This window comes from Oncorhynchus clarkii, chromosome 25, assembly GCF_045791955.1.
Source record: "Oncorhynchus clarkii lewisi isolate Uvic-CL-2024 chromosome 25, UVic_Ocla_1.0, whole genome shotgun sequence".
Lineage (NCBI taxonomy): Eukaryota > Metazoa > Chordata > Actinopteri > Salmoniformes > Salmonidae > Oncorhynchus > Oncorhynchus clarkii.
Window position 1 is genome coordinate 28,641,709 of NC_092171.1, and position 14,595 is coordinate 28,656,303.

The 14,595-nt window shown below is 40.1% G+C and overlaps 1 protein-coding gene across 1 annotated transcript; it reads left to right on the top strand.

The window, feature by feature from the left end:
- The first annotated feature begins 642 nt into the window (after positions 1 to 642).
- Positions 643 to 14,553, top strand: LOC139384183 (coiled-coil domain containing 175). Its single transcript, XM_071128893.1, has 19 exons — positions 643 to 709; positions 1,014 to 1,099; positions 1,549 to 1,660; positions 2,639 to 2,774; positions 4,817 to 5,045; positions 5,310 to 5,432; positions 6,185 to 6,294; positions 6,436 to 6,517; positions 8,657 to 8,793; positions 9,507 to 9,617; positions 9,875 to 9,946; positions 10,050 to 10,185; positions 10,285 to 10,413; positions 10,535 to 10,673; positions 13,421 to 13,500; positions 13,614 to 13,766; positions 13,863 to 13,965; positions 14,080 to 14,123; positions 14,374 to 14,553. The coding sequence occupies exons 1-19, from the start codon at positions 643 to 645 to the stop codon at positions 14,551 to 14,553; spliced, it is 2,229 nt and encodes a 742-aa protein (XP_070984994.1).
- The last annotated feature ends 42 nt before the right edge of the window (positions 14,554 to 14,595 follow it).

Consider the following 14,595-nt stretch of genomic DNA (forward strand, 5'->3'; position numbering starts at 1 on the left):
CTGACACATATATAATCTGTATTGGTCCATGCATGTCACATATAGGCCTATACAACGACTATGTAATGTCCATAGAAGACAGATAATAATTTCTCCAAGAAGAAATACCCCTGCATTGCAGACTGCAATGAGTATCACTTTGGATGGACACTGGAAAGTATTGTTCTGGGAATTGGTCTATCTCTGGTCCTACACTGCCATCTAGTGTACATCATTACAAGTTCTCCAAAGGAATTTCATGTAAATGAGGATGATTTGATTGACGTCTTTCCCTGACATTGTCTTTAACGACGTTGATTAATACTGGCAAAAATACATATAATGAGAGGTAGGCTATATATTACCCCCAAATAAAGATAGGGTAATGTTGTTTTTATTTAGAAAACATTTTAGTAATAACATACCAAATATAATATCTTCAAGATGCTAGAGTGATACTCATTAATATTGTTATTCCAATCCCATTCCACATGCACTTCATCTTTTTGAGTGCAAGATCTAGGCCTACTCTCACTTTTGTGTCTTGCATGTTGGTTACCATGCCAACCCATATTCGGTTCGCGCTGCTCAAACTTGGAAGCAAACGCCAAACACTGATACAAGTCAACGAAGCTAGCTATTTGCATATATTTTACATTCGACATGGCATCTTGCTTAGTGCCTGACTTTCCAGCTGTTCTGGTTGCTTTGGAGCATTTGGGCGAATTAGGTAAGAAAACAAAATGCGCCTCTCTCTCTTGCTACTGTTACACATGTCATGAGTGACTATAGCTAGCTAGCCCCTAACTATCGTCAACGAAACGTATAGAAAAGCATCCGATAAACTGCTACTTTTCAGTGTTGACAAATCCTACACTTGTGAATGAGCGCAGACGTGATGCAACCCAACCGATTACTTTGATTTGTAGTTGCCAAGTTGAATCCTTTTAATGTTTCAAATAAGTACTGTATCAGATCTAAATGTACATCGCTAATAGCACAACTTGCCTGTTTGAACGTTTGCCTTGACATAGACAAGCAGCTGAGGGATGAGGGAGTTCCATTCAGTCCTGAGGCCAGTCATCACCTGAAAGAAATAGCTGCTGCCATCACTGAACTGGTAGGCATATGCCAATAGGGAAAGAGACGATCGAACATCGGGTAGTCTAAATATTGTTGCGACCAATATGATTTATTTAATAAATAGACTAATAAACTAATATATTATCTAAAGTGGAATGTAAACCTATCCACTGGGCACACACTGAACCAACTAGGAATAGACGTTGAATTTACGTCTGTGCCCAGTGGGTAGGTAAATATAACGTATATTATCCTGAGCCATTTACTTTATGTTCGTATTCATATCTATTCTTATTTCTTATTGTTGTTGCATTGTCAAGAAGGAACCTGCAAGTAAGCATTTCGTTGGACTGTGTATACCATGTGTATCCTGTACATACAACTAATAAAACATTGAAATTAAATAAGTCCATAGAGACAATGGCCATAGAGGCCAGAAAACTTGCTTTACACACTCTTTTGAAAACCCTATTTTCTATAAATCAGGAGACTTCCAGAAGAGTAGTCCATGAACAACTGGAGGTAGAAACTATTGAAACAAGCAAACTCCGACATCAATGCCAGAATATCCATGATGATGTTCAGAATGAGATATCAGGTAATAACTTATATACCCCAATGATATGATTTCATAGAATACAACCCACTGGGCAAAACCTGGTTGGATCAATGTTGTTTCCACATCATTTCAACCCAAAATACAAGTGTGATGATGTTGAATCAACGTGGAAACCTGACTGGAATTGGAAGGAAGTCATCAACATAAGGGAATTTCATATTTTTTTCACCCAACTTTTAAACTATATCCAATGACATGGTGGAAATGTTTTGTGGATTTCACAATTAATTCACTTTAGTTGACAACTAAATGTAAATCAAAACTAAACATTGAACTGATGTCTGTGCCCAGTGGAAAGAAATTAATATTGCCTGGCTCTAGCCCTTTGGGGGCCCTAAGCGAGATTTGTTTTTTAGTGGCCCCAATCTTGAAAAATGTTGCAGTTCTAAAGTACATTTCCTGCAATTCTACACATTTTTCCATTGTGCTGAGAGAAAATTTTGCAATTTTATAAAAAATAAATAATGCAATTCTCATTTTGCCATGAGACAGCGAGAAAAGATTTGCAGTTTTACAGCTAATTTCCTGCCATTCTAACATTTTGCTATGACTTAATGATATCTGAGTGAGAGTGACTTAAAAAATCAGTGGGGGCCCCCAGGAGGCCAGGGTCCCTGGGCATGTGCACTGCGTGACCTGTCGGTATTTGGACATGATTACTACAAGTTTAGATAGCTGGCTAGACTAACTTACCAATTTAAAAAATTGTTAGCTGACATGGCTAACTGAGTGACTGTCAGTGACAGACATAACAAGAGAATAATGTCAAACTTGCACCTTGTGTGTTCTACTATTCTAACTCTCAACAGTAAGTTAAGACCCCGACTGAGTTCCTAAGCGACTGCTTATGTCGCTTATGCCTTGAGCGGCCTTGTTGCCTGTTCTTGCCTTAAAGCTAGAATGAAAAAGCTATCCAGTCATGTTTTGCTCACAGATATGTGTCATTGTCCCTTTCAGCTGGTGTTGCGGCTGCAAGAAATATAAATGCGGGTCAAATTACTCAACTCCAAGATGAACTGAACAGTATAGTGCAAGAAATAGAATTAATGGAGAAAAAACAGGAAGTCCTTGAAAAGCAAAATGCTATTCTTTAGTAAGTAATATAAGTAATGTTGAGCAATGTATACAGTGGGGCAAAAAAGTATTTAGTCAGCCACCAATTGTGCAAGTTCTCCCACTTAAAAAGATGAGAGAGGCCTGTAATTTTCATCATAGGTACACTTCAACTATGACAGACAAAATGAGAAAAAAAATCCAGAAAATCACATTGTAGGAATTTTAATGAATTTATTTGCAAATTATGGTGGAAAATAAGTATTTGGTCACCTACAAACAAGCAAGATATCTGGCTCTCACAGACCTGTAACTTCTTCTTTAAGAGGCTCCCCAGTCTTCCACTCGTTACCTGTATTAATCGCACCTGTTTGAACTTGTTATCAGTATAAAATACACCTGTCCACAACCTCAAACAGTCACACTCCAAACTCCACTATGGCCAAGACCAAAGAGCTGTCAAAGGACACCAGAAACAAAATTGTAGACCTGCACCAGGCTGGGAAGACTGAATCTGCAATAGGTAAGCAGTTTGGTTTGAAGAAATGAACTGTGGGAGCAATTATTAGGAAATGGAAGACATACAAGACCACTGATAATCTCCCTCAATCTGGGGCTCCACGCAAGATCTCACCCCGTGGGGTCAAAATGATCACAAGAACGGTGAGCAAATATCCCAGAACCACATGGGCGGACCTAGTGAATGACCTGCAGAGAGCTGGGACCAAAGTAACAAAGCCTACCATCAGTAATACACTACGCCGCCAGGGACTCAAATCCTGCAGTGCCAGACGTGTTCCCCTGCTTAAGCCAGTACATGTCCAGGCCCGTCTGAAGTTTGCTAGAGAGCATTTGGATGATCCAGAAGAAGATTGGGAGAATGTCATATGGTCAGATGAAACCAAAATAGAACATTTTGGTAAAAACTCAACTCGTCGTGTTTGGAGGACAAAGAATGCTGAGTTGCATCCAAAGATCACCATACATATTTATTTTTCTGCTCTTTTGCACACCAATATCTCTACCTGTACATAACCATCTGATCATTTATCACTCCAGTGTTAATCTGCATAATTGTAATTATTTGCCTACCTTCTCATGCCTTTTGCACACAATGTATATAGACTCCCCTTTTTTCTACTGTGTTATTGACTTGTTAATTGTTTACTCCATGTGTAACTCTGTGTTGTCTGTTCACACTGCTATGCCTTATCTTGGCCAGGTCGCAGTTGCAAATGAGAACTTGTTCTCAACTAGCCTACCTGGTTAAATAAAGGTGAAAAAAAAATAAGAAATACCTACTGTGAAGCATGGGGGTAGAAACATCATGCTTTGGGGCTGTTTTTCTGCAAAGAGACCAGGACAACTGATCCGTGTAAAGGAAAGAATAAATGGGGCCATGTATCGTGAGATTTTGATTGAAAACCTCCTTCCATCAGCAAGGGCATTGCAGATGAAACGTGGCTGGGTCTTTCAGCATGACAATGATCCCAAACACACCGCCCGGGCAACGAAGGAGTGGCTTCGTAAGAAGCATTTCAAGGTCCTGGAGTGGCCTAGCCAGTCTCCAGATCTCAACCCCATAGAAAATCTTTGGAGGGAGTTGAAAGTCTGTGTTGCCCAGCAACAGCCCCAAAACATCACTGCTCTATAGATCTGCATGGAGGAATGGGCCAAAATACCAGCAACAGTGTGTGAAAACCTTGTGAAGACTTACAGAAAACGTTTGACCTCTGTCATTGCCAACAAAGGTTATATAACAAAGTATTGAGATAAACTTTTGTTTTTGACCAAATACTTATTTTCCACCATAATTTGCAAATAAATAAATTAAAAGTCCTACAATGTGATTTTCTTGATTTTTTTTTTTTCTCATTTTGTCTGTCATAGTTGAAGTGTACCTATGATGAAAATTACAGGCCTCTCTCATATTTTAAAGTGGGAGAACTTGCACAATTGGTGGCTGACTAAATACTTTTTTGCCCCACTGTAGGTGTAACAGATCATAACAAAATCGGCAACATTTCACATAACATCCATGATGTTATAACTTGTTATTACTTGTTTTGGAATCTTTTTCAGTCCTGAGAGAGAGTTGGTAAAAGGTGACCATGAAAATGTCATCAACCAATTAAACTACCAGCTGTCAGAGAAGGCCAATAAACAGATTCTGCTCAATGAAACAATGAACGAGATCAAAGAAGGGAAAGCCAAGATCACAGATGTGGAGAACACTAAAGTGGAGCTAGAGGAAGACATGATTCAAGAGAGGAAGATGTTTGTTGAAACAAATGAGAATCTTCAGAGAGAGGTACATCACAGTCACCTCTTATTATAGCTACATTTTAAATGCTTAAATGTTTGTTATTTAGCAGATGCACAGGAGCAATTAGGTTTAAAAGTCCCTTGCTCAAGGGCACATCAGCAGATTTTTAACCTAATCGGCTCTTGGATTCAAACCAGAAACTTTTCGGTTACTGGCCCAATGCTCTTAACTTCTACCTGCTTACAGTATCTGAGATACTATACCCTGCTGTGAGGCACCGTCTTAATCTTATCCTCCTTGCTGGTCTAGTGTGAGGAAGTCATCAATAACATACAGGACCAGAAGAAGAACAATGAGAAGAAACGCAGGGAGCTGGACATTTTTTTAGCAGAACTGTTGGATAAGGAGGACAAAGTCACAGAGCAAAAAAAAGCAAGTGAACTGAAGTATTTCAGTGAAGTAGTAAATTAATTACATTTTCCACTAATGCTCTTCACTTGCTATAACTGCCTTTTTTATTCATTTATAGTATGATATAAACAGTGGTGTAAAGTAACTAAGTAAAAATTGTACTACTTCAGTAGTTTTTGGTGAATCTGTACTTTACTTAACGATATATATTTTTGACTACTTTTACTCCACTACATAACTAAAGAAAATATGTACTTTTCACTCCCATAAATTTTCCCTGGCACCCAAAAGTACTTGTGACATTTTGAATGCTTAGCAGGACAGGAAAATGGTCCAATTCATGCCATTATCAAGACACGTGGTCATCCCTACTGCCTCTGATCTGGCACTCACTAAACACAAATGCTTCGTTTTTAAATGATATCTAAGTGTTGGAGTGTGTCCCTGGCTCTCCATTAATAAAAAAAACAAGAAAATCATACTGTCTGGTTTGCTTAATATAAGGAATTTGAAATTATTTGTAGCATTTACTTTTACTTTTGATTCTTAAGTATATTTGAGTAATTATTTACATTTACTTTTGATATTTAAGTATATTTAAAACCAAATAGTTTAAGAATTTTACTCAAGTAGTACTTTACTGGGTTACTTTCACTTTTACTTCAGTCATTTTATATTAAGGTATCTTGACAATTGGCACTATCTCCACCACTGGATTTAAATACATATTTATAAATTGTGTTATTTCACCCAACACTCTTCCTTCATTGCAGCACATTGTCCAGTTAGAGCAAAGTATAGCCAAACTGACAGCGTCTGAAATCCAATACAAAGAGCAGCTGGCAGACGAGATCAACACATTTGAGGAACTTGTTCTTCAGAAGTAAGATTTGCATTCATCCAGGTACTTACTGTATGTTGCGTAAGCATGGAGCATACATGGAATGCAAGGGATACTGTATATTATATCATGTCTGCTTCCATCATTCCATATTTTTCGACTCATTAACCATTGTTTCCACAGGGAATTTCATGTAAAGGAGTTGGCTGAAGTGAGAATTGCATTTGAACTGAAAGTTCAGGCACTACAGGAAAAGATTGTAGAGGTAAGAGATGGTTAGATTCTTCCAAAGCGATGCTACTACTACAGTACAGCTCCAGGGCAACATGTTGCTTCATTCTCCTCTTCCCTCTCACTCTTCTCTTCTCTCTGTTGGTGTTGCTATGGTGGAAGGGATTATAAACACCTGCATGATGTCAGATGTGAGACATCGATTTCCTGCCATTGCCAGAGGCCTCAGCCTTACTGTTCTGTAGTCAAATTGATATTTTTAGAAAGTATTCCTTCAAAGGCACTTTGTGCTAAGTCTGACCTTTAAGAGAGACAGTTCACTGGAGTGTCCTCTGATGTGCTAGAGTTCACACAGTCCATCAAAGGGCATAGCAGCTGTGTGTGGCCATATGATCCGATGACAGGCTGACTGAACGTGAAGAAAATGCCCTTTGAATAGAATTACTCTCCTGGTATCCCCTTGTAGAGGAGTTGGGGTGTTTGTATGTGTCTGACAAAAGTCAGAATCATACACTATATATACAAAAGTATGTGGACATCCCTTCAAATTAGTGGATTTGGCTATTTCAGCCACACCCGTTGCTAACAGGTGAACAAAATCGAACACACAGTCATGCAATCTCCATAAACAAACATTGGCAATAGAATGGCCTTACTGAAGAGCTCAGTGACTTTCATTGTGGTATCGTCATTAAATGCCACCTTGCCAACAAGTCAGTTTGTCAAATGTATGCCCTGCTAGAGATGCCCAGATCAACTGTAAGTGCTGTTATTGTGAAGTGGAAACGTCTAAGAGCAACAACGGCTCAGCGACGAAGTGGTAGGCCATACAAGCTCACAGAATGGGACGACAAGTGCTGAAGTGCGTAGCACGTAAAAAATCATCTTTCCTCGGTTGTAACACTCACTACCTAGTTTCAAACTGCCTCTGGAAGCAATGTCAGTACAAGAACTGTTCGTACGCTGCCCATGGCCGAGCAGCTGCACATAAGCCTAAGATCACTATGCGCAATGCCAAGCGTCGGCTGGAGTGGTGTAAAGCTTGCCACCATTGGACTGTAGTGGAAATGTGGAAATGCTTTCTCTGGAGTGATGAATCACACGTCACCATCTGCAGTCCGACGGACCAATCAGTCCGACAGACCAACGCTACCTTCCCCTATTCATAGTGCCAACTGTAAAGTTTGGTGGAGGAGGAATAACGGTCTAGGGCTGTTTTTCATGGTTCAGGCTAGGCCCCTTAGTTCCAGTGAAGGGAAATCTTAACTTTACAGTATACAATGACATTCTAGACGATTCTGTGCTTCCAGGCCCTTTCCTGTTTCAGCATGACAGTGCCCTCGTGCGCAATTGAGGTCCATACAAAAAAAATAAAAAATCGAGATCGGTGTGGAAGAACATGACTGGCCTGCACAGAGCCCTGACCTCAACCCCATTGAACACCTTTGGGATGAATTGAAATGCCGACCTCACTAATGCTTGTGGCTATATATGGAAGCAAGTCCCCGCAGCAATGTTCCAATATCGAGTGGAAAGCCTTCCCAGAGGAGTGGAGGCTGTTATAGTAGCAAAGGGGGGACCAACTCCATATTAATGACCATGATTTTGGAATGATATGTTGGACGATCAGGTGTCCACATACTCTTGGCCATGTAGTGTATGTGAAACAAATTTATGATGCTGAAGGTTGGCTTTGACTTCAGGTAGTACCTCCCCGTTTCAAAATGTTTACTCGCTACTAAACACCCCCCCTGGCATGATATGCGGGGCTCGTGTGGTCTGGGGGAGCCAGTATTGGGTGATTGTAGAGCAGGGTTCGCTAAGTGTTCTGAGCAACAACAATCTTTTTATATTTTAATATTTTTATTGTTGAACATAAAAGACTGTAAAATCACCAGCAAATCAGCTCCAATGGATTTTCATTTTGGAAATTTGTTTGAAACTATTCCTACACATAATAGAGAGGTATATGTGATCGTATACAAATATAAGCAAGGTTGAAAGTTGTGTTTTAGTCAAATATATCTGTTTGGGCTACTTGCGGTCAATTTGCAGTCTACAAATAATTTGTAATTATGCTCCGGCCCCCTAGTTGATGATCTCTGTTGTAGAGGATTCTCATGCATTATAGATCGGCGCTGTGTAGATGGGCTCTGTTCTGTTATGTGTGCAGGTGGATGGTGAGATGGAGGAGGGCCAGATAGTGAATGCCATCCGCCTGGAGTCTATTGCTAAGATGTCTGACAGATTTAAAGCTCAAAGGAAAGAGGAGGACGACGTCATGGCTGAACACCTCAATGTCTCAAGACGGTATTCCATCTATACCTCTTTGCATCCTGCATCTACGAAGGATCAAGTCAACCTGCAACACTGCTTTCCCTTTACTTTGGCTGACAGTCATTTTTACTTACATTTTAGCAGTGGTGTAAAAAAGTACCCAACTGTCATACTTGAGTAAAAGTAAAGATAATTGAATAGAAAATGACTCAAGTAAAAGTCACCCAGTAAACTTCTACTTGAGTAAATGTCAAAAACTATTTGGTTTAAAATATACTTAAGTATCAAAAGTAAAAGTATAAATAATTTCAAATTCCTTATTTTAAGCAAACCAGATGGCACCATTTTCTTGTTTTTTTAATTTATGGAAGGCCAGGGGCACACTCCAACACTCATTTACAAACAAAGCATGTTGGTTTAGTGAGTCCACCAGATCAGAGGCAGTAGGGATGATCAGGGATGTTCGGTTGATAAGTGGGTGAAGTTGACTTTTTTCCTGTCCTGCTAAGCATTCAAAATGTAACGAGTACTTTTGGATGTCAATGAAAATGTATGGAGTAAAAAGTACAATATTTTCTTAAGGAATGTAGTGAAGTAAAAGTAAAAGTAGTCAAAAATATAAATAGTAAAGTACAGATACCCCAAAAAACTACTTAAGTAGTACTTTAGAGTATGTTCACTTAAGTACTTTACACCACTGCATTTTATCATCTGTTTGTTTGTTTGTTTGTTTGATTGATTTTCAGCTTAGAAAAGTCCAGACTTAGACTTGAGGAGCGCATTGCATCGATCGCTAAACATAAAATTGAGATCAGAGAAATGGATGAAGAGATCAAACAACTCCATGAAACCAATATGTAAGTAATATGGTCCATTTTATAATATTAGTCTATAATCTCCCCTACGAGTTTTGACACTTTTGTGTAGTATCAAAGAAACCTATTTCACTAAGGACAGCATTAACCATCTGACCAAGTTTGAAATATAATGTATACAAATTCTAAATAATTATCTTGCAACTATAGAGCTTTTATCTGCTTGTTTAGTTACGTACTAAAAATTAAGTAAATGTCATGCAGAATTGTCAGAATAGTTAGCGTTTTGTTTCTCATAGAGTTAATGCAGACCTGTTTGAAAGAAATGTGGAGGAACTGCATGGACAGCTCAATAAAGAAAAGAGGAACATGTAAGCAACAAATAGTATCTCTTCATTTCATTACAGACTTTGACTTTCTCTTCATAAATTGGGTGATTTGATGCGGTCTACGGTTTTTACCTTTTCTTTTCAGAGCAATCTTTGAAGTTGAAAAAGAAGTACTGTGCCAGTCTCTGGAGAATCTAAAAAAAGATCAAGTACAGCATGTGAAAGAGGTCAACTCTAATATTGGTTTAACCAGGAGGAGATTTGAGGAACTGCTTGAAGAGGTTCGCTTATTTTTCCTTAATTCTCCAGGAATCTATTGAGATAGCACATGCACTTTCTATTTGTTTTATGAATTTATATTTCATAAACATTTAAATCAGGAGAAGAAACTCAGAGAGCATGTATTCATGGGTGCGTTGATTGAACGTCTCAGTAACAAGATTGTTAAGGCAGAGGAGGGGAATGAACAGATGACCATTTCCTACAATGCCGAGATCCAACAGTTCATCGTAAGTATATATATATTTACATTTTACATATAACTCAGCTAGCGGACATTAGTAAGCCTCATCACGAATACAAGCTGTTGAGAAAACATGTATTTAATGTCTTCTTCTTCTGTGAAATTAGACTGAAGCGGAGTCAGTGATACAGAGCCGACTGGAGAAGGAGGAGGACCTGAAGGGTAAAGAGTCTATCTTGGAGGATGCGGAGGCCCAGTTTGACATTGACCAGTCCAGGCACCAAAAACTAAAAAACCATACCTCAGGTACTGACCCAATAATCTGCTAATATATCTATAATAACAACTATAATAACACAGAGACGCACTCGTGCAAAGCTCTCCCCCGCCCTCCATTTGGCAAATCTGATCATAATTCTATCCTCCTGATTCCTTCTTACAATCAAAAACTAAAGCAGGAATTAACAGTGACTCGCTCAATACGGAAGTGGTCAGATGACACAGATGCTAAGCTACAGGACTGTTTTGCTAGCACAGATCAAATCAAATTGTATTGGTCACATACACATGCAGATGTTATTGCGAGTGTACTGTAGTGAAATGCTTGTGCTTCTAGTTCCGACAGTGCAGCTACCTAATACACACAAATCTAAGCAAAGGGATGGAATAAGAATATACATATAAATATATGGATGAGCGATGACCGAGCAGCATAGGCAAGATGCAATAGATGGTATAAAATACAGTATATACATATGAGATGAGTAATGCAAGATATGTAAACATTATTAAAGTGCCATTATTAAAGTGACTAGTGATCCATTTATTAAAGTGGCCAATGATTTCAAGTCTGTATGTAGGCAGCAGCCTCCCTGTGTTAGTGATGGTTGTTTAACAGTCTGATGGTATTGAGATAGAAGCTGTTTTTCAGTCTCTCGGTCCCAGCTTTGATGCCCCTGTACTGACTTCGCCTTCTGGATGGTAGCGGGGTGAACAGGCAGTGGCTCGGGAGGTTGTTGTGAATGTTGACCTGTTTAGACTGGAATATGTTCCGGAACTCATCGGATGACATTGAGGAGTATACCACGTCAGTCATCGGCTTCATTAATAAGTGCATAGATGACGTTGTCCCCACAGTGATCGTATGTGCACCAACCAGAAGCCATGGATTACAGGCAACATCCGCACTGAGGTAAAGGGTAGAGATGCTGCTTTCAAGGACCAGGACTATAACCCGGACGCTTATAAGAAATCCTGCTATGCCCTCAGACAAACCATCAAGCAGGCAAAGAGTGAATACAGGACTAATATTGAATCATACTATACCTGCTCCAACGCTCGTCGGATGTGGCAGGGCTTGCAAACTATTACAGACTACAAAAGGAAGGCCAGCCGTGAGCTGCCCAGTGACACAAGCCTATCAGACAAGTTAAATTACTTCTATGCGCGCTTCGAGGCAAGCAACACTGAGGCATGCATGAGAGCACCAGCTGTTCTGTACCACTGTGTGATCACGCTCACCGTAGCTGATGTAAGTAAGACCTTTAAACAGGCCGCAGGGCCAGGCGGATTACCAGGACGTGTACCGCGAACATGCACTGACCAACTGGCAAGTGTCACTGATATTTTCAACCTGTCCTTGGCTGAGTCTGTAATACCTACATGTTTCAAGCAGACCACCATAGTCCCTGTGCCCAAGAACACCAAGGTAACCTGCCTAAATGACTACTGACCCGTAGAACTCACGTCTGTGGCCATGAAGTGCTTTGAAAGGCTGGTCATGGCTCACATCAACACCATCATCCCAGAAACCCTAGACCCACTCCAATTTGCATACCGACCCAACAGATCTACAGATGACGCAATCTGTATTGCACTCAACAACGCCCTTTTCCACCTGGACAAAAGGAACACCTACGTGAGAATGCTGTTCATTGACTACAGCTCAGCGTTCAACACCATAGTGCCCTCAAAGCTCATCATTAAGCTAAGGACCCTGGGACTAAACACGCTGATCCTCAACTCAGGGGTACGTGCTTAGTCCCCTCCTGTACTCCCTGTTCAACCATGACTGCGTGGCCAAGCACAACTCCCAACACCATCATTAGTTTGCAGATGACACAACAGATCCTCAGATCCTCAAAAAGTTCTACAGCTGCACCATCAAAAGCATATCCTGACCGGTTGCATCACCGCCTGGTATTGCAACTGCTCGACCTAAGACCACAAAGCGCAACAGAGGGTAGTGCGTACGGCCCAGTACATCACTGGGGCCAAGCTTCCTGCCATCCAGGACCTCTATACCAGGCGGTGTCAGAGGAAGGCCCTAAAAATTGGCAATGACTCCGGCCACCCTAGTCATAGACTGTTCTCTCTGCTACTGCACAGCAAAGCGGTACTGGAGCGCCAAGTCTAGGTCTAAAAGGCTTCTTAAAGCTTCTACTCCAAGCCATAAGACTGCTGAACAGTAATGATGGACTGTTGTTTCTCTTTTCTTATTTGAGCTGTTCTTTCCATAATATGGACTTGGTCTTTTACTAAATAGGCCTATCTTCTGTATACCACCCCTACCTATACCACCCCTACCTTCATAGTTTTGATGTCTTCACTATTATTCTACAATATAGACAATATTTATTTTAAATAAAGAAAAACCCTTGAATGAGTAGGTGTGTCCAAACTTTTGACTGGTGCTGTACATATTACCTCGACTAAGCTGTACCCCCGCACATTGACTCAGTACCCCCTGTATATACAGTAGCCTCGTTATTGTTATTTGATTGTTGCGCTTTTATTTTTTACTTTAGTTATTTCGTAAATATTATTTTTCTTAAAACTGCATTGGTGGTAAAGTGCTTGTAAGTAAAGATTTCACTGTAAGGCCTACCTACACCTGTTGTATTCGGCGCACTTGACAAATACAATTTGATTTGATTTAGTAGACAATATCAAGTAGACATACACAAATATACAGATATCTCAAAGAATGTGCTCACTATAACTTCATGTAGTGCAGCATTTTATAATTACTTAAATGATTTTCCCCACATTAGAGTTAAAGAGTAAGAACAATCATCTGGAGCTCTTCATCCAGGATATGAAAGAGAGCACTAGTACTCTTCTCAAACCAAAGGTGAGTTTCATAACAAAAACATTTAGTATGTACATCTTGGTTACCACACACTCTAAAAGGCAAGCTGTGAAGTGTAATAGCATTGAAACAGTATGCTTGTAACTGACTGACAGGAGGACATGAAGAGGAGTCTAGAGGGTTTGCGTGAGAAACACATGGAGCTGCTGACGTCTCACACTGCAAACATCATCGCCACGGAGAAGAGCATCTATGACAACGGGATGATGCTGGAGCAGGTCAATATGGAGAACAGTAGACTGCATGTGGTAAGAGATATGAGTCACTCACAATGGCCCTCCATACTGAACTACACCACTCACTCAGCTACCAAGCAAAAACTCAATGTAAACATTGTTTTTCAGTGTATTGAACAAATGAAGGAGGACATATGGAACACCAGGAAAGACCAGGAAAGACACACAAAGGAGATTGGGTGGCTGAAAGAGGAGGTTCATTCTCTATTTGGTGAGCATCAGCCGAGCTCAATGACTCCAACTATTGTAAACCGTTGTGCATAACATTTAGTTCAGTCTGTCAGGTTTCAATATCATCATAACTTATAAACGCATCTTCCGCTAGAGAGCCTGCTTGATGCTTGGGCAGAGGACACTGTGGTGACTGAGGTAAGGATTCTTAAAACATGGCTGGTCAGTCCAGCAGCTTACTGTACATACGCCATTTCATTTTTTACAACCTGTGATGTTAACTTATAGCCTGACCACATGCTGACAGACAACCGTGTACATGACCAGATTTCTCTGGTTAGCGTATTTTGACAAATCCACAGTGCAGGACTTGAGTGATTTGTAAGTATATAGTAAACTGTCATGAAGAGACCACACTAAACCATCCATGACTCATTCAACACTTCAGGAATCTTCAGAGAGAGACCACAAGATTCTGGAGGCTATCTACAGACTCATGACCAAGATCCACAACAGGAAGTTCCAACTGGGGGATATCAACAGTAGACTAGAGGAGGAACTGAAGGGCATGAGTTCCCTGTTAGCCAGTAATAAATCAAGCATTGCACTTAAAGAACAGGGCAACTAAAGTGAGATATCAAGAAGGATTACATCAACACAATTGTTTTGT

Excerpts from the sequence above, each read along its gene's own strand:
- LOC139384183 (XM_071128893.1), top strand. The coding sequence starts at position 643 with ATGGCATCTTGCTTAGTGCCTGACTTTCCAGCTGTTCTGGTTGCTTTG. Across the intron at positions 9,618-9,874 it reads CAACTCCATGAAACCAATAT|AGTTAATGCAGACCTGTTTG; the intron begins GTAAGTAATATG and ends TGTTTCTCATAG. Across the intron at positions 10,674-13,420 it reads ACTAAAAAACCATACCTCAG|AGTTAAAGAGTAAGAACAAT; the intron begins GTACTGACCCAA and ends TCCCCACATTAG.